A 27,335-nucleotide genomic window follows, 5' to 3' on the forward strand; every position below is an offset into this window, starting at 1 on the left:
GCTGTTAACTGTCAAATGTTTGTTGATTTACTGTCTGATACGCACGTATATACATCCTCATAAACATTTAACAATTGAATAGGAGTTGGAATGGCAAAAATACTGAAGCTCAAATATTTGCTCCGATATTATGTCAAGTGTGGCGGAACACATATCTTTCCCTGCCAGAAGTTAATCAATGTACCTTGGAACAATAAATAGCTATATAAACTTGGGAAGGTTTGAACTTTGGTTCTGGGGAAGGCGTGAAGGTTTGATATTCTGGTTTAGAAATGGATTTGTCATCATTATGTGGATGTATAATTTGAGAAATCGATTATAAGACCTTTGGAATTGTTGCTTTTAAGGAGGAAAAAGTGATAAGTTGGATGTCTTTTTGTCTCTTAAATGAAATGAAGCAGTATTTATGCCATGTTATTTTTTCGTCCTTGGCTTTGTAGGTGGTGGTTTGTTGTATATTGATGACATACATTTTATTGTAGATGAAATTTTGGAGGTTATCAGAGCAAGAAGAGGAGAGATAGGGGAAGATAGAAACACACCAGCTGATGAGGCAGAGAAAGCCAAGAGTGATGGTGAGAATGACCAGACAGATACAGATAAAGGCAAAGAAGAATCTGGAGACCAGGATAAAACTGAGGAAACACCCACTGAGCAAGATGTGGAAAAAGTAAAAACCGAAGGTAAAGGAACTATCACTGTGCTTTTACAACTTCATTTAAGTAGATTGATGCTTCAGCTAAGAAGATCCTCACATTTCTTGAAGTTAGAATATTTTTTGTCTGATTCTTTAAGTTATTTTTAAGCAATAAGAAATATTTGTTAATTTATTTGTGGGTGTATGTTATAATTGTTTATTTTGTTAAGTAATTTCACCAGTTTTCCATCTTTTCAAGTTAAATACAGCTAGCTTGTCGATACCTTGGCTTGAGGTACAGTAGACATTGACAGAGTGTGATCAACAAGTTTATAGTAAGCAGTATTACACAAAACATTTTAACATTTGCTTTCCTCATCAGAATTAAGTAATTTGAGTGTTAGACAAGACTTTAGCATACAGGGGGGAGAGGAAAAAAAAAAGCTCAGCAGTATCAAACAGACAAATTTACTGAAGTTGCTTTCTATGGGTTACCCCAAATGACGTCCTAAAACATAATAAAGAATATCCCTAAAGTTTTGTTGTGCGTTTTACTATAGAGGCAACAGTCGTTGGGGATAAAAGTAACTCTGTGACATCAAGCACTGACGACAACAACACAAATCCTTCTGCAGGAGAGACTAGTTGCTCTGAAGGGAAGAACGCAATGGGGTGTCAGTCAGAAACCCTTGATAGCAACAACATGGCAGAGAAGAAGGTGGCATCAGAGCTCCCTCAGGAACTCTCAGGTACAGAAGGCACTGTTACCAATGCCTCTGTAATTTGGGTAATCTGTTCAGTTTTTCCTATCTGGTTTGTTCACTAAAACCATTCACAGCGAATATCACTCATGCTGTTTGCTTGCAGTGCCATCCTTTACTGCTACGTTGTCATTAACATTTCAAAGTTAATTTTCTTGCAACTAGTGCTGGAAATTTGTGGCCCTCCATGACATCAGCATTTGTTTCCATGCCTTCCAAAGATGACTGTGGCTAAGCTTTTTATGTTCTATTTTCTCTATATTTTATTTTTGCACAGTGATCCATAATGGTTGTTAGCATCCTATCAAAATTTATTTCAAATTCTAATTTGCTGCTGACTCTTATTTTAACCTCTCATTTACTGTATAAATTACTAACAAAGTATTTTCACTCACATAAGTAAACCATCGCACTGAGATCTCAAGATAAAATTGTCAAGCTTGCTGGGGATTTTAAACAGATTTCAGAATTGTATGCATAGAGGCTCTTGTGTTTTACAGTGTTTTCTTCTGCCATGTCAGTGATTGTAAAGTGATAATACACTGTATTTAAAGAAAAAAACTCTTTAGGAATGAATGGGACTTGATTTGGTGTAATGTAAATTATCACAGTATTATTTTAGAATGATGTTATGTTACAGGCTTTACTACGTAACCAAAAGTTACTCTAAACAGCTGATTACCATTAAAATGAGCAGAATTTTATACTCATCTTTTCAGTTGTTGCAAGTACAAAAATAATCGAATTGTAATGTAGCCACTGTGTGATGTTTGAAAAACTGGTAGTAAATGTTTTCTCTCCTACAGAAGTAGTTCTCTGTTCAGGTACAGATTTCACTTCTTAAACTTGTAGATATGGATGCGTCTCAACTTTGTAATAAATACTTTTCATAGAAGGGGAAAATGAAAGTTAAGATGAAACCATAATCTGGGAGCCTTTTAGTGTGCTTTTTAAATACAGAAAATGTGCTACTGCATGGACTAAAAGCATATACTTCAGACATTTGATCACATACTTCTGCCTGTACTCATTTTTATTCCATTTTAAAGTTTTAAATAATTGATAGAGATTTAGTGGAGAATATTTGTATCCTACAACTTTGTTCCAGACACATATATGGGTTCATGCTTCCTTTTAAAAAAATCACTTTTTGCAAAGGTGTTTCTTTATTATACTTCTGCTGTTACTTTTCTCCTTCCAAAGCTGCTAACCCAGTTTTAAATTAGTGGGCTTTGCCTGTAGGAAAGCATGCATGTGTCTTTTGTGAAGGGGGTTGTTCCTCAGGTCTAATTTACTACATTTATAGTGATATTTGTGTTCCTTTTACGAAAAGTTCAGTCTGAGACTCTTATCTCAGAGGAAGGGAGAGATACTGAACCAGTATCAGTAAAGCAGCCAGCCCCAAAGAGAGGAAAATAAGATTAAACTGCAAACCTAAACAAAAATATCTATCGCAATCCTTGTTAAATGTAACGTCGGTATTAATCTTTTATTTTTGGGTCTAGTTTGGATGCTTCCTTTCTCCTCCAAACAACAGGCACCAAACGGTTACATTTTTCTCTTACTAAAAAGGGAAATAGACCAAATAATGTCAGTCACCTTTTGGGAAGAGCCAGAAATCAAGTTGTGTTTAGGTACAGGATCTTCTAAGAATCAGAGAATGATTCTTAGAAAAAAGAACGTTTCACAGAGGGAAGTTTTTGGTCTGTTTTCTTTTAAAGATAACAGAATCCTTGATGTTTTGAAAGAGGTCTAAAAACAGAAAAAACTTGGTTTTTTTTTTTTTTTTTTTTTTTTTTGTTTGTTTGTTTGTTTTTGAACATCTAAGCAGTGTCTTTGCACAAAATTCAGAAGATACTGCTGTTGGAAAGGGTGGTGCCTTCTTACAGGGAAGAGAGTGGTATTTCTAGATAGCTGCAATTCACTGATGGTTTGGTTGAAAGACTGTGCTCGGGCAGTATGCTGTGTTGACAGGTGAGGTGGCAGTAACATCCACAGCTGTCCAGAAAGACGGTAACAAGGACAGCTGAGGACTGAGAATGCATTTGTCTTACTGAGCTTGAAGCACTATCTAGACCTAGCAGGTTGTAAGAAAAGCTGATATTTTAAGTTTGTAGAAGAGTTTAGATATAGAGTGTTGCCGATGGAAAGGAAATCAGAATTCCTCAGCATTAATGTGCTGAGATGATCAAAGTCAGTGGAAGATAGATGGGGAAGGGAAAAGGTCATGGTTTGAGGAACAGTTAATGCATGATACAATCAAGAGAGAATCAAAGAAGCTGCAGGAAGACCAAATTTCATAAAATCTGCATCTTAAAAGCAAAACAAAGTCTCAGTAGAGGGCTCACAGTGTGTGCATCTATAGGGGAAAAAAAAATACACTTTGTATTTCAAATTCATTCATCCAAATACAGATTTCAGTTCTTCAGAGCTGTAAAAGTTGAAACTGCTTGAAACAGAACAAAAAGATAAAATATCTTTATGGATTCAGTGCTCTGAAGGGAATTTATATTTTATGGGTATTTCTTTCCAGTCTAGCAAAAGATGTTCATCTGACTTAAATTTTTCATCCAAAATATAAAATGAAATTTGCATCTATAATTTTTAAAGGAAAACTAAAAATGAAGTTGTTCTTTTGTAGAAGAAACTGGTCAGATGATCCCCAGCAACAGCAGTGCGTCTGCTGCAGCTCTACAGGCAGATGTTGAGAACAGCAACAGCAGTGAGCTCAGCTCTGTGCATAATGACTCCGTTAAGATGCCTGATGATGCTGAAAATGCAGAGGGGGGATCCCAGACTTCAGATGACATAGGTAAAGAGGCAAAAAAAAAAAAAACATGCTTGATCTCTTATTTTCATGTTATGCATCTTTTTACTTTATAATTTCCATAATTCAACAGAAAACTTTTAGTTTTTAGGTTTGTTTTAAACGCTTTTTTATTTTTCCTGGGTAGGAGATAAGTCTAATGGTGAAAGAAGTGATTCTCCAGGCACAGGAAAAGGCACGCCAGGTTCGACGCGAATGCTCACAAGATTACGAAATCCAGATAGCAAGTTGAGCCAGATGAAAAGCCAACAGGTTGCTGCTGCAGCACACGAAGCAAATAAGTTATATAAAGAAGGCAGAGAGGTTTGTATACTTAAGGAAAATCCAAAGTAGTAGTAGAAGTGTAACAGAAAACCAATCATCGTTGTTTTTTGTTTTGTTTTGTTTTTTTAATAAAAAAGTATTTAAACTTTTTAAAAGTGATTTTGGCAGACTGTAAAGGTCATTTAAAAAAAAAAAGTCAAAATAATAAATCAGCAAATGCTTAAAGTGTTGTATCAGAAGCTTTTTTCCCCTTTTCCTTTGTTCTTGCATTCTAAATCTATACGATGATACACCAGTGACCAGTGTGCATACTCTCCTTTAATACACCGGTCATAAGTTAAGGAATTGTTTACTGTATAGCCAGCAGTAAGTTATATATGTTTTTTCCCACTTTTGTTCTTCAGGTCTTTCAGAACTGATGTGCCAAAAATGTAACTTACTAGTGTTTTGTATTTGATTATTGTTTGAATACCTGGGTAATAGCCAAGTTTCCAGTTTACCACAAGTCTGTACTGGCAGATTATGTTGATTTAAAAACAATCATTGCAAAATTGTAGCACTTCTAGATGCAGACTAAAGTGAAAGTTCTCAGATGACTGTCATTTGGTATAAATCTTCAGTGTGGCTGTAGGTTTGTGTTATGAGATAGCTCAGTTTCTTCAGAAATGGAATGTTTGAATGTTACGCATTAGCTGCACTTGTTTGTTGTCATTGTTTGGTGTATTAATTTTATTTTTGTTAGCTGGTTATCATTATAAGTTAACACAAGTGTGTTTGTGAGCCTATCTGATCACAAACATCTCTGATTTGGAACTCCTTTATGAGTAGCTAGAACAGTGGTGTTATCCATGCCGTGTTTTCAAATTCGGAAATACTTGTTGGCTTAGCTAGGTGTAGGAATTCCGTGACTTACCCAGGAGGTGTTTCACAGACACTTTAGTTTACTTCAGTTTAGTGAGGCTATTTTCCCAAAGCCATCTCCCTCAATAGACAATTCAGAGCAGCCAAACAGGTTCCTGTTTGACCTCCTGAAGAGCCTGTGTGGCTTTTTTTGTAATTGTTGAAGTTGATCTTCATAGTTCTATATGCAGTCTGTGATGAACTTATATTTACTTATATTTAACATATTGGTTAAAAGTTATTTGCTTCTGTAAACTAATGCAAGATATTCTTATGAACTTTACGTATAGGCAGTTGAGACCTTATACTGTGAGTAATCAAACAGAATGATTTTAAAAGGTCCCAAATGTTTCCTTCTTTAACAAGGTTCTGGTGGTCAACTCTCAAGGTGAAGTCTCCCGAATGAATGCAAAGAAGGAAATTGTGATGAAAGGAAATATCAACAACTATTTCAAATTAGGGCAAGAGGGGAAGTATCGTGTTTATCATAATCAGTATGCCACGAATTCATTTGCATTGAACAAGCACCAGCACAGGGAGGACCATGACAAGAGACGACATCTCTCGCATAAATTCTGTCTGACTCCAGCTGGAGAGTTCAAATGGAATGGGTCTGTACATGGGTCCAAAGTTCTTACCATATCCACTTTGAGGCTAACTATTATCCAGCTAGAAAACAATATCCCGGCATCATTCCTTCACCCTAACTGGGCTTCCCACAGGTAAATTAATAAATGAAAAAATATATTCTCTTGTATTTTTGCTAATAGCATTAACGAGCAGTGGTCTTTGCTTTTTGAAATTGGTGGTTTCCAAGCGCCATGCTTCAGTAGATTAAAATATAATGTGTTTGTGTGCTGTGATGAATGACTAAAAGAATTGCACATCTGAGTGAAGTATTAGAATATAGGAGATTTTATCCCATTATATCTCATTAACATAGTATGCTATATTAGTACATGTATATATTTCAGGTTATCTTTTTTCCAATTTAGGTCTAACTGGATTAAGGCTGTTCAGATGTGCAGCAAACCTAGAGAATTTGCACTAGCTCTGGCTATATTGGAATGCGCAATTAAACCAGTTGTCATGCTGCCGATCTGGCGGGAATCCTTGGGACACACTAGGTAAAAAATTATGAAAATATTTTTTTATATATACGTATATCTCATATACATTATACATATATATATTTTGAGTATGAGAACTTCACTGTTTTACAGTTACTAGTTTTTCTATACCTGTATGGATTACATTCAATTTCAGTCTGTTGTATTCAGCACTTAAAAATAGTGTTTTTTCTCAAGCAGAAAAACTGAAAATACATGAAAAGATTTCAGTAGTGTCCCTGCTGCTGCAAAGCAAGTTTGTTTTCTTTCTGAGCTAGTCTCCAAGTGGTAGCACTTTGGAAGACTAGAAAAACAACTTTCAACACACTGAGTTTGGTAGAGTCTGTCTTTCGTTTTTCATTGCTCTGTAAAAGAATAAATTAACTTTTTGATGTAGATACGGTTGCAGGCAGCTGTCTGCCTTATCGAAATAGCCAAAAAAAGTAGTGTTCACATTGCAATTAATGCATATAAGCTGATACTAGACTTACCTCTTAACTTCAGATATTCGAAAATATTCAAGGAGGAGTGTTTACTGTTGTTTGACTTCTTATATTTGTTTACAAGATCCTGTGCTTAAATATATTTAAAAGTACTTACATCTGTGTTTATTAGATTACGCAGAATGACAGCAATAGAAAGAGAAGAAAAAGAAAAAGTGAAAAAAAAAGAGAGAAAACAAGAAGAAGAAGAAACAATGCAGCAAGCTACATGGGTGAAATACACATTCCCTGTCAAACATCAGGTAAGGTTTTATTTTGCATGAAGACCAAACTGTCAATTTCTTATTTTTTTTCTATTTTCTTGGACTTACATAAATGTCAATTAGTGCATTACTCCCTGTCATTGGAGTAGGAACCATGCCCACATACTAAAGCACACAGTCTTGGCCTGAGCAAAGTTTGAGATTCATTGCTGTCTTAGCTACACTTCCTGATTTGGCAGATGATTATCTGCAAAATGCACTCCTTCCTAATGGAAGAGTTTTAGATGGATATTGGAATCTTGTCTATGTGTCTGTTTCCAGCACTTCCCTCCTCACCCTGCCCCCCAAACCAGCTACCTTTACTTCAGAAGGTTATATAAATAGAAATCCATTTATATGGTAAACATATCTTCTACAGGAGATGGTAAATACTTTTGTTGTAGTGGTTCTTCGCTCTAAATTTATTTGCTGTAATAAACATACCGGTTGATTCAAAAAGTTATATAATCTTTCAGCTTTTAGGTAAATATCTGCTTACTGTTAAATGAAGAAAATATGATTTTGCTGTTGCTGTGGTAGAATTGGCAGATTATTGGCAGATACATATTGAAATATGATATATGATACATAATGATACATGATACGATAAATAATGTAGATAGCATATTGACAAACTTCAGTTTGCTTGAGAAAGTAAGAAAATTAGAAGGTTAAAAACCCAAATACATCTGATGTTTTTAAATTAATGCATAAATTAACAGCAAATAGCACCATTAAAACTAATGTTTTAAAAATGTTTAACAGGTTTGGAAACAGAAAGGAGAGGAGTATAGAGTAACAGGATATGGTGGTTGGAGCTGGATCAGTAAAACACATGTCCATAGGTTTATGCCCAAGCTGCCTGGAAATACCAATGCAAATTACAGAAAGTTGCTACCAAGTAAGTGTCTGCATCACTTAGAATCTTTTAAATTACTAACATACTACCGTTTGTTGCTTTTGCAGTTAATTACATGTGTGTAATGTTTCTTGTGTAGACTTTGTTCCAGGTAGTGTTCCAGAGAAGCTTTCATGGATCTCTACTCATTATTGTCAGTATAGTTGGTTCAGTTGTCAGAGACAATTTTTTAGCTACATTAAGTTGTTTCAGTTAGGAAGTTGTGTGTAATATTGTACACCTTTAGATTTATGTAAATTAGATAAATATGTAGATAATCACATGCAAAAAATATCTAAAACAGTGGTGCACATATTCATCTCTTTTTCTACATTGACATAATACTATTAACCAATTTTGTCTGTACATAACAGTGTTATAAGGGGGGAAAAATGATTTTTTCTAGCAAGTTCAAAACACCTTATTTCTTTTAAAATAAAACCTTGGGATCAATAGGTGTGTTGCACAGTTAACTTCTAGAATGCATCCTGAACTGCTGAAGTCTTATTTGTAATTCTTGAGTTTCCTTTTACGTTTCAGAAAATGGTGGTCCTCGTTACGTTATATATCAAAACTTCTTTTATCACATGCTGAAGTAAAACTTCCCATGTAGTTTCTAAATGGGTCAAACACAAAATAGATGCTGCTGCTTTTTGTGTTACCTGTGTGATTGTTAAATTAGATTTATTTTTCTTTCTCGGTTGAAGTTAATGGACACTGCAGTGCTAAGCATCAAATCGCTTGAATACTAGTATTCATTCTCAGTTTATCTGTAGAAATCAAAATTATTGAAAACCATTTGTGAATTTTCAGCGTATGAATGAATGCTTTTATTAGGCTGTTTTTTTCAGAAAGTGATATTTAATTTCCTGGAAAAGTTGTTTCAGAAAAGCTGAACATGAATTCCTGAAACAATAGTGGAAACAAAGTATTTTATCCCTGATGGACTTTTGGGTATTTTTAATTCAATATTGCAGTAAGCTTAATCTGTGATGTTACAATTATATACTGCACTGTATTTCTGAATTTCAGTAATGTGCAAATGATTTAAGTGGTAAACCAAAATACATTAAAATGTAGCAGGGGATTGTTTTTTTCTGAATAACTGAAACCATTTAATTAATCTGTTAATAGCAAAAAATGAAGATGAAAAATGCAACTTGGATAAACGAAAAGGGTCAACAAGGGTAAAAGCGGAGAAAGATAGAACGAAGGATTCTCATGATCTGCAAGCAAAGGAGAAAGCAGATGCTTCAGAAACCTTGGAGAAAGTCAAAGAAGAAAAGTCAGGTGAAGAAAAAGTAGAAACTGATACAAATTCTGAAAACTCAGATCATGCAAAAGACAAAGGTGATATACATAAATTGTTACAAAACTAGTTATTCGTTGCAACACTGTATGTGTAAAAGCGTATGACCTCATAAATAACTATTAAAAAACTGTGTAACAGATTTTGTCCAGACATCTAAAATGTCTCAATTAAGTGATAATTATCCCTTGTAGAAATATCTAGAGTGTTCATTCCCATTTCTTGAAATGTATTAATGTGCTAAAAGGTGCATTTAATTCTTAGTACTTAATGTAAGAACATGCTTTTGGTACTCGTTGTTAGGGGAGTTTACTGATTTGGAATTATTCTTCACAGTGGAAAAAGAAATTGATGGTGAAAATGATAAAGTCATCAAGGAAGAACCTATGGATATCGATGATGTGAAAATTGAATCCCCGATAAAAGATGAGGATACTCATTGTAAGCTTGATATAATCAATGTCAGCGAAGGTTTTCATTTAAGGACTTGCTACAAAAGGAAAGTAAAATCATCAAAATTAGATGGACTACTTGAGAGGCGAATAAAACAGTTTACACTGGAAGAAAAACAACGTCTAGAAAGGATGAAACTGGAGGCTAGTGCTAAAAATGGAGGCATTCAATCTATAAGTCCCCAGAAAAAAATAGATGAGCTACAAATGAGAAAAGTAAAAGAAGGAAGCCAATTTGACATGTCTTCCCAAAATCAAACCTATCTTTCTGATAAAATCCAAACTGAAGATACAAGACAGGACAGCTTGCCAGTCAGCAGCATCTCTTGTACAAAAACTGGTGAGCTAGATGAGCCTTCTTTGCCTTCAGCAAATAGGCTATCAAAAAGAGAAGGGCAGCTACTGGATGAGGACTCACCTCAGTCCTCTGAAGGTGAGTCCTCTGTTCAGAGTGATAGCAAAGAGAACAACTCCAAACCTGGGACTGCTGATAAATGTCAAGGACAAGAGGCTCTTAAAGAGTGTGAGACTTCCTTTGTGGATGGCTTGAAACAAACAAATGCAGATGGTAAAGTCAAATGGGATGCTCTGGAAACAAATGAAAGACCTTTGAAACAAAAACTACCTATTGCCAGAGTATCTCCGGGTGAATGTGAAAACTCAGAGCCAGTGATAACTGAAAGCAGCTGTAGAAAAGATGCTCTGGCCATTTTAGAAAAAACAGACTCAGAAGGGGATTCTGAACAGCAGAGCAAAGATCCAGAAAACAATTGTATGATAAAAAGCCATTATGAACCAACATCCTTACAAGAAGGTGAAATAGGGGAAAACGTTACTCCAAGAAAGACTGAAAGTAAATCTGAAAATAAGATCCGATTTCACCAAAAATTGGTGAGTAAAGATTTAGAATCACTTAAGACAGAACTGAATTCTGAAAGAAACCTTGAAGGTCAAACTCTGGAACATGCAGATAGGACAGAAGTTGATGAGGAACTACTGAGCTCTAAGTTAACAGAGGCTAATGGTCAAAAGAAAGGTCAAGAACTGAAAGTGGAGGCAAGTGCCATAAACAAATACCTTGATCAAACAAATCTAAATTATGTTACTGACAAAAAGAATAACAAAGATGATGTAACTGAAATGGACTTAGAAAAAGATAAATCTGCACTCCAAATGAATGGAAAAGACAGTGATGCTAAAGTACTATCAAATGATGAATGCTTAGTTAAAGATACCTGTGAAGCTACAGCAGGAGATGATACTGAACCAAAAATTAATAATATTAATAAATCAATTCAAGAGCATGAAATAAAAGCATTGCCGTTTAGGGAATCTTCGATAAAACCATTCATGAATGGTGATATCACGACAGAGGACACAATTAACAAAAATACCATAGACCCAAAGTCATCTCTGCAGAATTCACCTGAGTTTGAAGCTGGAGACAGTCTTCAGCCATCAGATGAAGTTCTGAAGTATGTGCAGAAAACTGAAGAAAAACAGCTTTCTCCTCAAAGAGCTGCCTTTATTGGTGCTGCTTCCACACCGACAAATACTTTATGTAAAGAAAATAACCTGAGTAGTGAAACAGAATCTATGGAAACTGAACTTAGTGAGGAGAAGAAAGTTGCTCCATCGCCTGTAACGTCATGTGAGGAATCTAGTTTGAGTAGTGACTTTGCTGATCAGAACGGTCTACAGGCATACAAAGTGGAAAATGTTAATGGAGAGAATAAAACAAAAACTGTTATTACTGAGGTGACTACCACAACATCAACTGTTTCTACAGAATCCAAGACTGTCTTTAAAGTTGCAGAGACCCTAGCATCTAACGATGAGAAAACAACAGTAGTATCATCTACAGAAAATTGTGCCATATCCACTGTAACTACCACCACCACTGTAACTAAGCTTACCACTCCAGCTACAAACAGTAATGTTGATGTCATTTCTGTACAAGAGCACAGTAAAACAGTGATTACAACAACAGTAACTGACTCGCTGACCACCCCAGAAGGCACATTGGTGACTTCCATGACTGTCAGCAAAGAGTATTCTACAAAAGACAAAGTGAAGTTAATGAAATTTGCAAGACCCAAAAAAACTCGTTCTGGAACTGCCTTGCCATCTTACAGAAAATTTGTAACCAAAAGCAGTAAAAAAAGCATATTTGTTTTACCTAATGATGACTTAAAAAAGCTGGCCAGAAGAGGAGGAATCAGAGAAGTTCCCTATTTCAATTATAATGCAAAACCTGCCTTGGATATCTGGCCATATCCATCCCCAAGACCAACTTTTGGGATCACTTGGAGGTATGTATTTAGTTATGTTCAATTTTTTGGCTTTGAAAGAAGTTCTTGAGCAGCCCTGTTCCACAAAAATAAACATAGTTAAATTATAGTTTAGGAAAGCCAGCACTAATAGAGAATCCTTATCTGGTTTTGGCACCAGAAACTTCTGTTGGGAAGATTTTTACAAGGACAAGTTCAGTTTGTTGATAGTGTAGGTAAAGTCGTACAGAAATCTACGGGCCAGTTAAGTTGTGTACCAGAACAGTGAGGTATCTGTGGCGCTCCATTTTTCAGGTTTGCTTCCCATTTTATTCTAGAAAATGTCATATATCCAAGCCACACAGCAGACTATAAAACATTGTTACTGTAATACTCTTCTAGTATCAAACAGTTATTTCATTGTGCCCTTTGAAGCTATGAGAAGAAAGCGGCAGAAAATTTCCAGTTCATAAACTCTCATAGCAGTGAGTGGAAGTGGAGCGTTGTTTTACCTGCGTCCATCAAGCTGACGGAGTATTTTAAAGAATACTGTTTCCACTGAATCTTCAAATAGCCATAATTAAATGGGGTTCACTTTCATTAGATTTTTTTGTTCAGACTCTGGATTGATTTGAATAAGCTTAGGTATTGATGCTCTTGTCCATAATAAATTTGGGGTTTGTGAAGTGACACAAGTTTTATATCTAGGATTGGATAACCATACTGTGTTGTTTTTTTTTGTTGTTGTTGTTCAAACCCTTTACCTGCCTTTTAATTCTGAACTTCCTTCTTAGAATTTTCAAAGAGCACTTTTCCTTGAGTTATAAAATCAAAACCTCTTGCATGGTTGGCTAGAGTGGAGCTGTTATAAATTTTGCTATTATTTTTTTAAAAATGTATATATTGTTCAGTAAAGGTAGAACAGAAGACCTGTCTCATTGGTTTGGTTAGGTTTATTAAACACATTTTTACTTTAATTAATGCTCTGTTGTTAGATACCGACTTCAAACAGTGAAATCATTGGCTGGAGTGAGCCTTATGTTGCGGTTACTGTGGGCATGTCTCAAATGGGATGATATGGCTGCAAAAGCTCCACCTGGGGGAGGAACTACACGTACAGGTATCTTTTCTTTAAATTTCTGTGTTTCCTAATGTAACAGCTCTTGCTGTTAATTTTGATTATTACTTTCATTCCAAGCCTTTCTGTAAAGGTTTGATGTTAGCTATGGCACTTGATAGATCTATAGGTAGAGATTTTAATAGCAAACAGTTTGCACTGTAGTTGTTCTTTCTTTACCTTGAGTGTATTGGATTGATAGGTGATTCAGCTTTTATTTGTTTTCTGCTATTAACGTGTTAGGACTAATCTTTTGTAGAAACATCTGAAACGGAAATTACAACAACGGAAATAATCAAGCGAAGAGATGTTGGCCCATATGGAATCCGGTCAGAGTACTGTATAAGAAAAATTATTTGTCCCATTGGTGTGCCAGAAGCTCCAAAAGGTACCTTTGTTTATACATTTTTCCCCTCCCCATAAGCTCCTACAGAAATTAAGGTAACTGGACCTTTATGTTAATTCAGATGATCATAGGAGCAAATATAGCTTGACGTGAACTATTCATTCTCCTGTGTAAAGCAAATGATGCATGTAACAAACTGACTTGATCTCTCTGAAGCTGGAAGGCATTTCTGTTTCTAAAATGAGACAGATACTAAATCTTGGTTTACGCTTCAGTTTTGTTTTATGATTGAGCTTAATGTGTGTGTTTTGACTGTTCTCTAAAGAAACTCCAACACCCCAGAGGAAGGGACTGCGATCAAGTGCTCTAAGGCCAAAACGGCCAGAAACACCCAAGCAAACAGGCCCTGTTATAATTGAAAGTTGGGTGGCAGAAGAGGAATTGGAATTATGGGAGATCAGGGCGTTTGCTGAAAGGTAAACCAACTCAAACTTTTTTTTTAAAAAAAAGCTTTTATTTTTCTGTGTATGTTAAATAAAAGTTCCCACTAGATAGCACAAACTAGATGAGCTTTTACAGGTTGTAGCTGAGTGTTGCGTTTTTTTCTGTGCCTTTTGTTATGTTAGTTAGGTTAAAGTTGTAAAACAATTATTTGCTAATACTAAAACTGAATTTATGCAGGTATATTAGATTTGTTAGAGCTATTTTTTATTAATTATTCCAGTCTTATGAAGTAATCAGTGTTGTATTGCTAAAAGGCTATTATTATAAAGCATGGAAAGAAGGGTTTTAGGCTGCTTTTCGCATGACTTCAAACAGTGTGTGTTTAAATACTTCTATAACACAAATAAAATTGTATAGAAGTATTTTGAGTAGAGGTGAATTCAGTCTGAGGATATTCAAGTCAATAAAGTATTTTCAATATTTCATACTTAAGTGTTGAAACAACTTTGAGACCCCTGAGAAGAATTGTTTTAAATTAATGGTGACATATAGATCATATTTTCAGTCTCAGATGTAATTATGAATTCCAGTTTTGGATAATAGCTTCTTGTAAGGTGTTGTAGTAGTTTTGCGTCAGAGTATTTCAGGAATGTTGTATGCACTTTCAGTAGCTTATTTCAAAATACTTTTAAAACTGTGACCAGTTCTCAGTGATCTTCAGACGTGACAGATGTTCCTAAATGAATCTAGGTCGATGGATGGATTTTTTGTGATGGCTTAACTCTTCTTTTTGGTTGTGTGTCTTTGGCAGGGTGGAGAAGGAAAAGGCACAGGCAGTTGAACTACAGGCTAAGGTTAGTGAACAGAAGAAGGCAGGCGAATTCAAGGCCCAGTTGGAGGCTCAACTAAAACAGCAACGATTGGCTGCCCAGCAGGTGGGGGAGCTATTGGTAGTCCCACCTGTCTTGCACCATTTTTCAGTTTTAGAAACTCAAAGTTCTGGGAAGCCAGCTTCTCTTAGTCATCAAACAGTGCTGCTCCCCCTGTATGCGTTCATTATTTTGAAACAACATTAAGGCAAACGTTTGTTTAATAATTAGATTCCCATTTTTTTCTACCTAATACAGAACACTTTAAAAACAATAATCTATTTTTTTTCCCAATTTTATAAGAAATCTGGGAAACACTAGTCTCCAGGTAAGATCAACTGTGTTTTGTGGTTTAATAGAAAGGTGTCTTGGTACATAGCTGACTTGGGAATACAACTGAATTTATTTCCATGCTCTTATCACATGAATCTTTCGATTTTTATCTTATCCAAAGTTGGCCAAATGAAGCCCACAAAGAATTTGTTATAAAATTCAGTTACACATATGTATATGCACATTTACATGTGTGTATAAGTAGAGCACTGTTTTTTCCATCCTGCATGTTTTCATTACATCTTCCCTAACCAAATACATTACTAGTGAATGAGTTTTTCCGATTCACAATAACAACCTCAATGTACTGATAATTAATCACCAAAATTTAAATTAATATAATGTTCTTCCCTATCTTAATGTAATTAAATAGTTGGCATTGTAATAGACCTGACTGATACTGCCCCTCTGTAATGTGGCTCTCTAAATTCAAAGTACCTTTTTGACAATTACAGCACAGAATGTTGCTGGATGAGGTGAAGGATTTTAAACCTGATTTTTTTAAGCAAGCTACAAATTGAGTTTACAGAGAATTTTAAAAATTATAATCTCGATGTTTCATTTGGTGAAGTAGAATGATAGCCTTTCTTTCTCCAGCTGTGGCAGGATCTCAGTACAGGCAGCTCTGAACTTGAGAGTGCCAGTAATGAACTCTAACGGTGTGTTGCTTATGGAAGTACATAGAGGCTGTATGCACACTGTCAGAGCCAAGTTTAGATAAATACTTTTTGATTATTTTTTTAACCTTTTGGATTAGTCTGTGGCTAATTAATATGTTTTCTTTAAAATGTGTATGGAAATTAACATAAACTGAGGATTTTAAAGATGCTATAAAGGAAAATTTCTGGTCGTGTACTTTAAGCAGAGTTGTAGTTCTGCAGGTCAAGGAGTCTGTGTGCTTGTCATGCTTTGGGATGTTCAAAGAGCTTACTCTTCACTCCTTTAAACCTGAACTAAAATCCTACCAGGGTCCTTTATTTTTCAGTACTGACAAGACAGCCTTTTTTTTTTTTTTTTTTTTTTTTTTTTTCAAAATCTGAAAATTCTTCATTTAATTTTTTTCTAAATTCTGTAGAAACGGCTGGAACAGCAGAAGCAGATACCTGTAGCAGGCGTGGTCCCCACAGTCACTACAGCCAGCAGTACTGCAACTACTGTCTCAACTCCACAGAAAGTTGTGGTAGGCCCTTTAACGGGCCCAGTTCCCACTGGAACAAAAGTAGTACTTACTACAAAAGTGGGTTCTCCAGCTACAGTAACATTCCAACAGAACAAGAATTTCCATCAGACTTTTGCTACTTGGGTTAAACAAGGCCAGTCTTCAACAGGTAAGTAGCTGTTCATCATGGAAAGAACGTGTAACTAGGATGAATTCCAGCACACATCCTACCTACATCCAACACCTACATCTCCAGAATATAGCATTACTGCATTTTGTGTCATCTTTGCTCTTAACTCTCTTGCTATATCAGCAGGACACTTCTGAAATAATACCTGTCTAATTTTCTTTGTTCAGACTTGCTAGGTAGTTGTATTTCTGACCTTTCTCATGACTGACAGCTGTTTTACCAGTAACCATTGATGACGAAAGCATTTTATTCTGTAATGTACTGTTTCCTAAAAAGTCTTTACAAAAGCAAGAATGATGCATTTGAAAACACTGTAAAAATAATCCTGAAGTTTGCTGTTTCATACTTGAAAATAGTCATATTCTTGACTAATTTTTCTGCTCTAAAATTGACTGTTCTGTGTACCTCAATAGCCACTAGCACAGCTGCCACTTCAGCCACAACCATTGCCAGCACAGGGCAGACCTTCCAGATCTCAGGCAGTCCAGTAACGATGGCAGGGAAAGTGATAACTAAGCTGCCACTCCCTGCAAACAGCAAGATTGTTGCCGTCAATGTGCCATCAACTCAAGGAGGTAGGGCAAAGGGAACTGAATTGAAATGTATTCCAGCTTGCTGTTTAATTCTCCATTGACACTATTTTCCCAGTGAAGTAAACTTTGTCTTGAAGGGGGAAAAAATCATGTAAGAGCTTCTAGAGCTTGTTCCCCATGTACTGCATATTTGTGTGTCTAGGGGAAAAATGCAAGTATTTTGCCTGTAAATTATTCTACATTTCATAGTACAAAATTAGAAGCTCTATTTTTAGAATGTGGAATGAAGCATGTTTTTTTCTTTATCTACATTATATTACCAACAAAATAACTTTCAAAAAAAAAACACGCTGCTGTTCTTAATTATTAATACCTGCATCTGCTCTTCATTGATGAGCAAGAGTTTGGTTCCAAATTAAGATCAGCATTTTCCTTTTTGACTTGGGAAGAGAGCTTCATATTTTGAGATTTTATGAATGTATATTAAGTAGAAAAGCTTGATTCTCTGTCTCCATTCTCCTTAGTGTCTGAGGAAATCATGAAGGCTACCAGTTTTATACTGAAGTTTCTTAGGTGACAGAAAAAGCAATATCAATTTTCTTTGGCACTATGAGCTTGTAGGTGAAAGGCTTAAACTGGTCTCCTCCTTTTTAAATGAATCAGACTGTAACTTTTGCTTAATGGTTGTATAATACTAACTTTGTGGCACCATGTCATGCAAGGACTTGTTTGCAGTTACCATCAAACTGATCTTTATGAAGATTCACTCTTTCCTTAATCTTTTCTAAAATACCTGTTGCTTAACTTCAAATGTAGCTGAAAGTATAATGCTGCTTCCATTTACAATGTGACAAAGCTTCTCCCAGGAAGTGTTAAAAGATTCAAAGGTGTTCTAGAAACCTGGAGACTGGTTTCTGAATGCCTGCCTGGAGTTGTATTTACTTCTTCTGCTGGCAATTATGTTACTAATGAATTCTCAATTTTACTTTATTTAGGTGTTGTTCAAGTTCAGCAAAAGGTATTGGGCATCATTCCATCAACAACAGGTGCAAGTCAAACATTCACTTCATTCCAGCCAAGGACAGCAACTGTAACAATTAGGCCAAATACCACAGGGACTTTAGGAACAACAAGTACTTCACAAGTAAGATGTCTTTCTGATTATTTAATACAACAATTTGGAATGTGTATATTTTAAGTTAGTGGCAGATGTTATAACTAATATGTAATATAGTTACTTATGGTCACTTTTCAACATATATATATATTATTATTATTATTTCAACTTTTTTTTTGTGAAGAAAAGTAATTAGAAATAATCAGAAATAATGTTAATGGATTCTTTATCTCCAGGAGGCAAGAGGTACATCAGTTCTCTCCAATTTGAAAAATTAGTATCTTAGTTTGGTAAGCCTTAGCAGTGTGGGCATAAATGGAAAAAATACTGCATCTACTTGCGTCTTCTCATTTCTTACTGTGTTAAAAGAAGGGAAAAAAATATTTAAAAAACCCGGGGGGATACATCCTTATAAGTTTACGTATGCTCTCCATTTTGATGTATGTAGGTAATGCAAGGGACACCACTCCGTCCTGGTATGACAGTAATACGAACACCACTTCAGCAGTCAACACTTGGAAAGACCATCATTCGAACACCTCTAGTGGTGCAACAAGGTATTCTTCCAGCCAGTAGGTTCATTTTGATATTTAAATTTCCAGTGCAAAATCCATGGTTTGTTTCATTATAAATACTTTCTGCATCATATGTCACAATGCTAAAATATCTCATTTCAATGCTTGACTTCTAACAAGTATTTATTTTTTGACTTTTAAGTATGTTGGTTGCAGGCTTTGTAAGTATTAACCATCAATATTGGGAAATGTACAGGTTAAAATTAAGTCCATTTGTTTGGAAGAAAAAAGTTTAGAACAACTTTGTATTGAGAGAACCTTTTATATTTTTTTAAAAAGCTGAAGTTCCTCGTAAGTACATTACTTGAATGAAAATAGAAACATTTTGTAGACCTTTTTCAATCATAGAAATGGTTTCTAATGGAAATTTATGTGCAAACTGGAGTGCTTGCTTCACTTGTTTGATAATACGCTATTGCAAGAAGTTGTGGTTCAGAGGTTTGCAGTGCTAATGGCTGAAATACTAGAAATGATTTTTTTTATCACAAATTACTCTCTTACAGGTCAGACACAGCAGGTGGTGACTCAGATAATCAGAGGTCAGCCTGTCTCAACAGCAGTTTCTAGTACCAGCACAGCTTCTTCCAGTTCTGGACAGAAGACAGTAACAAGTCCTGCAACACCACCTCAGCAAATACAGCCACAAACCACATCGCAGCCCCCTCGACCTCAGCAGGGACAAGTGAAACTTACTATGGCCCAACTCACACAACTAACACAAGGACAGGTAAAATATTTTAGATCCTTTGGGCATGAAAATGTGCTAATGCTTGCAATACATTTTCTCAGGTCTCTTGATTTCAGCAGTGAGTGTATCTGATCATAATTTTGTGTTCTTGGTTATGTTTCAGCCTTCATTTAGGATAACTGATAGCATAATTACAGACTGAAAGAAGCATATGCACAGTGTATTTTTAAATATTGTATTCCTTAGTAGTATAACTAGCATTAGGAAAAATTACCAGTATAGAAAAATATCTTTGCCTTAACAGCAGTAAGGGATGTAATTATTATTTTCATGGCCTATTTTTGAAACCTTCAGAACATAATGTTTGTTCCTTGTCTTTTGATGTTGTATGAAGATTTGTTTTTAATTTATGTTGTCCTCGGTCTCAGAAGAAAAAGTCTCTGGAGCTGGAGGAGGAAGAAGTTCTTAGAGCTTCTGCTCAGATCATGAAGTAGAAAAATTCAGGCAAAAAATAAATTTAGAATCACGCATAGGGTAAATATAGGCTTCTGTGAATTACCATAATAACTATTCTTTAAAAATATTTATAGAATATACATCTTTGTAGTGTATTGGCCTGCTTGTGGTCAGTTTAGATTTTTCTGTGTACAAGAGACGGAGAGTTCACTTCCATTCTCTAAGACTTGGAAGAATTTCTTTAGGGACCTCATTCTGTTCTATGGAATCACAATGTATAAATAAGCACCTAGGTGTGGTGATACCCTGCCTTCTCTATTTCAACTGAGAGCACTGTCCTGAGACAGACCATACATAACTTCTTAAAATCATTGTAATGATTAAATTTTATTTGATCTTTATGAAAGCCTAGCTATTTCTGTATACACTAGTGATATCTGGAAAGCTGGTATCAGCTTAAGCAACAGAAATTTATAACACATTGCAAATAGAATAGTCAGTCATGAAAGCTCACAGTTGGGCTGGATCTGACAGGCACTGAGGAAACCTTTGCACTGCAGAGAATTTTTACATAAAATGGTTGGGATTCTTGAGGAAGTGATTAATGTCTAAGATTATCCATGCTCTGCTTTGTTTTTAAATTCTAGGAACAAAGATTTTCCATTTTAGCTGCTTTCTGGCTAGGATTCTTGTTAGTATTTGGGTGAAAATATTTGTTACTATCCCCAGCCCAGTAATCTGTTGATAGAACTGTTGGAAGAATATTTTACTATTTCATGATCTTGGATGCTGCTTTTGGGTTTTAGGAAAATATTATGCAGTAACTTTTTTTTGTAAAAGTAATGACCTCTGAAATCCTAATTCTGGTGATTTTGAGGAAGATCTTGCTAAGAATTGTATCACTAATACATCAATATTAACTTTTTTTCAGGGTGGCAGTCAAGGATTAACTGTGGTAATTCAGGGACAAGGTCAAACTACTGGTCAATTACAATTAATCCCTCAGGGTGTGACTGTAATACCTGGTCCAGGACAACAGCTTATGCAAGCAGCTATGCCAAATGGTACAATTCAGAGATTTCTTTTCACCCCACTACCAGCAGCTGCTACTACAGCTAGCACAACCACAACAACAGTTTCCACTTCAACCTCAGGTAAGCATTGTTCTATTCAGCAGAAAAAAAGACTTCCATTTAGGTTATACTGGAGTTTTTGTGCAGTTGGAGAAGGTATCTTATAAAAGTAAATTTTTTAGAAACATTACAAGGCAATAAATAATTTGCTCTTTCTGCGTAGAGCTATACAGTAATTTTAAAGTGTTCACCTTTAGTAAGGCTCATAGACTTGTCATTTGAAGTGAGTGAAGTATTTGTTTTAATCCTGAACAGCTACAGAACAGAAACAAGCTCCACAGACACAGCCAACATCAGTGCTGCCATCAGTTCAGCCACAGCCTCAGAGTCAGCAGCAAGCCCAGCCTCAAGCGCAGAATCAGAGCACTCAGCCTGTGACCCCAGCCCAGCCTCAGGCAGCACAGCCACCACTTCAGCCTGAAACTCAGACCCAGCCTGAATCTCAAACTCCAGCATCTGTTGACTCTCCAGTCACGCCTGAAGCACAATCGTCTAAATCTCCAGTTCAGTCGCCAGCACAGACCCAGGCTCAAGGGCAATCTCCAGCGCAAGTCCCGAGTCAGCCGCAGACTGCAATCCTTCCACAAGGCCAGTCCCAAGGCCAGCCTCAGCAACCAGCTCAGGTGCAGACTCCAACCCAACAACAGATTCAGATGCAGCCCCATGCTCCCATACAAATTCAAGCTCAGCTGCAGCAATCACAACCTCAGGTTCAGACTTCAGTCTCAACCCTTCCAACTACTCAAAGTTTAAATCAGGTTCCTGTGCAATCCCCAACTCGTCCTCAGCTGCAACTTCAGCAGCCTCCAACAAAAGTTATTACAGTGCCTCAGCTTCAGCAACAAGTCCAAGTTCTCTCTCAGCTTCAGTCACATGTTGTGGCTCAGATACAAGCCCAACAAGGCAGTGTGCCCCAGCAGATCAAGCTTCAGTTACCTATTCAGATTCAACAAACTAGCCCAGTACAGGCTCACCAGATTCAGAATGTGGTAACAGTACAAGCAGCTAGTGTTCAGGAGCAGCTGCAGAGAGTTCAGCAGCTCAGAGAGCAGCAACAGAAGAAAAAGCAGCAACAGATAGAAATTAAACGTGAGCACACCCTTCAGGCTTCTAATCAAAGTGACATTATCCAGAAACAGGTAAAGTTAACAGAAGGAAATTAAAACTTAATTAATGAAAGAAATCTAATTTTAAATGCCTGTTCTTGTTACCGATGTTAATACATTTGATAGGCAGTTAATTTGATTCTTTCAAAGTTAGTGCACGATTGGTTTTGGCAATTTAATTAAATATTCTAAGTTAATTCAGCACATCAAGTCAGTTGTATGATGTTTGCAGTCTTCTGACACCTTGATTCAACTTATCACTAGCTGCTGGGACAATATATATTTATTCTCAGTTCAGGAAAGATAGGTTATAGACAGGAGAGGTGATGTCCAGAACACAAGTACAGTACTTTTGTTGCCTGCTATAGGGAACTGAGGTTTCAAAGAGGTATCTGAAATGTAATGCTGTTGGATGGCTGCGGGGCTTTAAAAACAAACAAAAAACAACATATATGTGTGTGTGTATATATAATAGATTCTTACCTTAAAAGAAAAGTCACTGAAGAATATTGTCAACTTACATTTAGTCCCTAGGTTTAAACTCTGCATAAGGAAAATATCCTACTCTAGGGGTGGAGGTGGTATTGATTTTTAATTTCATTTTTAAAACTTTCAAATTTCAAATAATTGCTTTAAGCAAGTACTGCCCTGATAAAATTCATTTCATGTTGTCACTTACTGAAATAAATAATACTTCAATTTTTTCCTTATCTCAGGAAATGTCCTGGTTTTCCCAGTAGTATTGTGAAATACTGGCCAAAATTTTCACATTTTGTTTTGGATTCTCTATCATCCTACAGGTGGTTATGAAACAGAATGCTGTCATAGAACACTTGAAACAAAAGAAGACCCTGACTCCAGCTGAGAGAGAAGAAAATCAGAGGTGAATATGCATCATGGTGCAACTTTAGCTGTGGAAGTTTTTCATTTAGAACATCATTTAACAGTGTATAATAAGATACTGATTTGTAAAAACTTCCTTGAAGAGACTTTGCTATGTACAAGTTGGTTAAAGTAACACTTGAAAGTAGTTGGTGAGAGCTGTAACTCAAAAGTATGTTCTTAACTTTAAATAATTTAATCCTCTATATTCTCAATTTCACTTTAATTATATGTTTTTAAAGTTTAGTGTTGCGTGCTTGTGTCTGAAGCTGACTGAAATTTTTAAATTCAAGGTAAAAACCATCCTTAAAGATCATGGAATGGAGAATGAACCATTCTGTTGCAGAAAATCCTGGTTTTTGTCTGTCCTTTAATGTGGTAGTTTATTTCCATTTTTGTCCCTTGGCATTACTGTGTCTCATTTTAATTCTGTACATCTCACATCCCACTCTGCAGAAGGAATTGAAGAGTTAGAAGATAGTACTAATCAACAAGCTAAGAGATTTCACACCTGAAGCTGCTAAACACAAAATTGAAGTGTTTGCCAATAGTCTTAAGGTTATTTTGACATTGCCTTGCTCTTGTAGTTGTTTCAGTTGGATAACTGCAAGTGTGTGTTGTCAGCTATTAAGAAAATAGTAGCATTTTTATAAAATTCTGATCATCAAATCAAAGTGCAAGCTTAGTTGATTACAACAGTACCACTGAGTGCTGCTTGCTTCACAATTTCTTAAAAAGTTAAAAAAGTGTTGTCATATACTCTTCATTTAATGGTGTCAGATAGCCGAGTTGATATTTTGACTTGTATTTCTGTCAGTCTTTAAAAAAAAAAAAAAAAAAAAAAAAAAGGTGCTAACTAAGTTGGTCCATTATACAGTTGTCTTTCCTCCTCACTGAGTTTTTCTCTTCCAGAAATTTACTTTTGGTATCTTACTCTTTTTTTCTAGTTTTCTAGCAAGTTTAAAATAGAACAGAAAGGGAAATCAAAGCACTTTCATCTTCTTGAAATATAAAGCAAAAGTGTAACGTACAGAACAAGTGAGCGGGAAAAGATTTGTAGTTGGGTGTGCAACAAACATGAAAAAGGAACCGTGAGTTGTCAGTAGTGAAGAAATGTGGAACTGTTTTTATAATATTCAGTTCTATAAGCTGAAAAATATTTGTCAATCCTCATGCCAAAACACAAAAACTTTGTAATATTTGGTGCTCAGTAGAGGGTAAAAATCTATGTTTTGGAACAAGTTACAGGTTTCCAACTTGCTTTTATCCTACATCAGAATTTAAAAAAATAAATTAAAAAAACACAACTCTTTCAAATGTGCTTGTGGAAACTGAACTCAGTGAAAATATCTCTGATCATTCTGAAGTCTAAGCCTTGTTCAGAGTTTTACAGGGGAAGGGGAGGAATGATTAGTACTGAAATCAGTTAAATGAAACTGGGACCAGCCCTCTTTAACCGAACTATTGACTTGATCTCTCAAAGGGGTGATCTAGTAAATAAGAGTGAGTGGAAATAATATGTTGTTAAATCTACCATTTATGTTTTAAGAAATGTAATAATTTAGCTTGCAACTTGCAGAGACTAGACAAATTATTCTGCATTCTCAACTGGGAATTAATAGGCAGCTCAGCACAATGTACTTTTTCTTTCATTCATCACCAGAATGATTGTATGCAACCAAGTGATGAAATATATTCTGGATAAGATAGATAAAGAAGAAAAGCAGGCAGCTAAGAAACGAAAGCGAGAAGAGAGTGTGGAGCAGAAACGTAGTAAACAGAATGCTTCCAAGTTGTCAGCTCTACTTTTCAAGCATAAAGAACAGCTGAAAGCTGAAATATTGAAAAAAAGAGCACTTCTGGACAAAGAACTACAAATTGAAGTGCAGGTAAGGACAGTTATTCTCAAACTAATGTGATTTTAAGCTGGGGACATTGGTGTTAACTTCGTGTTTTCTCAGTGTGCTTTTAAGGAAACATAGGAGGAAGTTCTGGTTTCGTATGCATGGATCTCTGCAGAGGTAGTAATGTCCCTTTCATGCTTTTTGTTTCTCGTCTGTGATGAAATTAACTTGTTTCCAGAAACAGTTTCTGATATAGTGCAGCCAATGGGTCATAGTAAGCCAAGAGCATCACCTGTTAATGTTGTATGAATTGTAGGTTGTGCATATTTTAAAAATGTGTACATTTAAATGGCTTAAATTATTTTCTGTTGATTATTCACGGGGATTTGTCTAGATTTTAAATTCTGTCCTGGAATAGTCATATGAAGTGCTTCCCTCTCTATTTATCCATTTAATATACTTCAGGAGGAGCTAAAGAGAGACTTGACTAAAATTAAGAAAGAAAAAGAAAAAGCCCAGGCAGCTGCTGCTGCAGCAGCAGCAGCTGCAGCAGCGGCAGCTGCAGCAGCTGCCACCCCACCACCACCACCGCCGCCACTGCCACCGCCACCACAGCAACATGCAGCCAGCGTCACCTCCTCCTCCTCCACCACGGTCCCAATGCCAGTATCCTCCCAGAAGAGAAAGCGAGATGAGGAGAGAGACTCGTCAGCTTCCAAGTCCAAGAAAAAGAAAATGATTTCTACTACCTCAAAGGAAACAAAGAAGGACACAAAGCTTTACTGCATCTGTAAAACGCCTTACGATGAGTCTAAGTGAGTAGTGAACACCTTGGGCTTTTACTGTGGATTGTTAGATTTAGGTTAGTATTTAGCTAGTAGTATAAGTTAGTTCTAGAACTGGAGATAGAGTATCAGGTGTTATTGCAGTGATCACTAAGGTATAAAGTTTCTCTTTTCCACTAGCAGTTACAAAACTATTAACATACTTGATTTATACTATTAACGTACGTGATTTATATTTTTACTTGTTTGCATGTTTCCATTGTATGACCTTTCTGTCTGACATGCACATACTCTTTTTTATTTTCTTTTCCTCCGCTCTGTTATTCTTTCTTTTGCCGTTTGCCTCTGCCTCGGAAGCAAGTGACAATTTGGTTTGAGCAATTTCCTATGAACAGGTGTCTGATGTTCATTAGAAATAGTTTTGGTACCGTCTTCCAATAAATGGTGGGTTGTGATTTTTTTGGTAAATCGCTAGCTAGTAAAGGGGTTTCCAAGTTACTGGACTGTGCTTCACTTGGACAGTGTTTCAGGTAGAAATGGTTTTCACGTATTACAGTGTGTGTCCCAGGCTTGGTCAAAAATTGAACACACAAGCATTTGACAAAGTGAAAACTGTGGTTCTCTGTGGTTTGATTCTGGTCATGCCTAAGGAAGAATATTCCTCTGAAAGAGGAATTGCTACATGCGAAGTTTGCAAAGAAGTTTAGTAAGTGGTGGTGGAAGATTGAATGGATTGCAGTGGGATAGTGTTACGCGTTCCTGCTTAAGCTAGAAGTGACTAACTAGCATTGTTAGTTAGTAATGGTTAACGGCTGATAGCTGTGTAGAGTTTTATGTGAAATAAATTTGACTTCAGTTCCAAGGGAGTAATTACCTGCTCAACGAGTGACAATACCAAAAGGTATTAATTGATACCCTTTGGTGGTGGTTTAAATCCTGCTAACACAAATGAACCACAGGGGTGGAGTAGTGTTTTCATTCCAGGAATTATTCTTCATCCCAAATTTAGGGTGAGGACTAGAGGATATCCTGAAGTTCCTTCTAGCCTTTTTTTAATTACTGTCATTTTTAAATGAAGTTGAGGCCTTTTTTTTTTTCTCTACCTTCAGTGTTCAGTAACTCTGACCATTACAGTATTACATCACTGTGAGAAACTGTAGGCTCTCTGTGCTGTCGTCACTCTGTAAATGGCAGACTTCTGGTGTCCTGGTTTGTAATTTGCTATTGTTTCTCAGGGATGCGAATCTCACTTATCTCACTTAAAATGTTGTGTTAAGTTTACTTAATGACAGAAAACCTAGGAGGGTATCTGCTCTCGTTGTGTTGTGATACTGAGCACAGGTCTGTATTAGCGCTTTGTTGTTAGTAGGCAATAGAATTGTCACAAAAATGAGGTGACCAAATTCTGTGAGCAAAAGAATTTGATTGTTGTTTGTTGACTTCAGCAGGCATTTGAGTAAGCCAATGAATAATGTGGTCAGAGTGAATTTTGGTGGCTTGAATTAAGAACTATGCTTATATGCAGGGAATAAAGTATCAAGACAAGGAAATGTTAATAACTTAGAGGTATCCTCAGCAATATGATT

The 27,335-nt window shown here is 36.1% G+C and overlaps 1 protein-coding gene across 12 annotated transcripts in view; it reads left to right on the forward strand.

The window, feature by feature from the left end:
- The window catches only part of BPTF (bromodomain PHD finger transcription factor), a 60,026-nt gene that overhangs the window by 21,169 nt on the left and 11,522 nt on the right, over window positions 1-27,335 (forward strand). For 3 of the 12 annotated variants that reach the window (XM_084298449.1, XM_084298448.1, XM_084298450.1), the window contains exons 4-27: window positions 483-683; window positions 1,198-1,386; window positions 4,040-4,210; window positions 4,353-4,528; window positions 5,756-6,111; window positions 6,385-6,516; window positions 7,114-7,243; window positions 8,009-8,144; window positions 9,276-9,491; window positions 9,787-12,214; window positions 13,168-13,292; window positions 13,549-13,677; window positions 13,961-14,111; window positions 14,891-15,014; window positions 16,357-16,609; window positions 17,044-17,205; window positions 18,159-18,307; window positions 18,729-18,852; window positions 19,359-19,582; window positions 20,931-21,153; window positions 21,388-21,755; window positions 23,039-23,121; window positions 24,784-25,009; window positions 25,430-25,779. In XM_084298449.1, the coding sequence (XP_084154575.1) occupies window positions 483-683; window positions 1,198-1,386; window positions 4,040-4,210; window positions 4,353-4,528; window positions 5,756-6,111; window positions 6,385-6,516; window positions 7,114-7,243; window positions 8,009-8,144; window positions 9,276-9,491; window positions 9,787-12,214; window positions 13,168-13,292; window positions 13,549-13,677; window positions 13,961-14,111; window positions 14,891-15,014; window positions 16,357-16,609; window positions 17,044-17,205; window positions 18,159-18,307; window positions 18,729-18,852; window positions 19,359-19,582; window positions 20,931-21,153; window positions 21,388-21,755; window positions 23,039-23,121; window positions 24,784-25,009; window positions 25,430-25,779 (6,826 nt within the window). Of the gene's footprint in view, window positions 1-482; window positions 684-1,197; window positions 1,387-4,039; window positions 4,211-4,352; window positions 4,529-5,755; window positions 6,112-6,384; window positions 6,517-7,113; window positions 7,244-8,008; window positions 8,145-9,275; window positions 9,492-9,786; window positions 12,215-13,167; window positions 13,293-13,548; window positions 13,678-13,960; window positions 14,112-14,890; window positions 15,015-16,356; window positions 16,610-17,043; window positions 17,206-18,158; window positions 18,308-18,728; window positions 18,853-19,358; window positions 19,583-20,930; window positions 21,154-21,387; window positions 22,272-23,038; window positions 23,122-24,783; window positions 25,010-25,429; window positions 25,780-27,335 lie in introns of all 12 variants that reach the window. The other 9 variants (XM_084298457.1, XM_084298458.1, XM_084298447.1 and 6 more) reach the window with 8 other exon arrangements.

The sequence above is a fragment of the Netta rufina genome (genome assembly GCF_964035555.1).
Source record: "Netta rufina genome assembly, chromosome: 19".
Classification (NCBI taxonomy): Eukaryota; Metazoa; Chordata; class Aves; order Anseriformes; family Anatidae; genus Netta; species Netta rufina.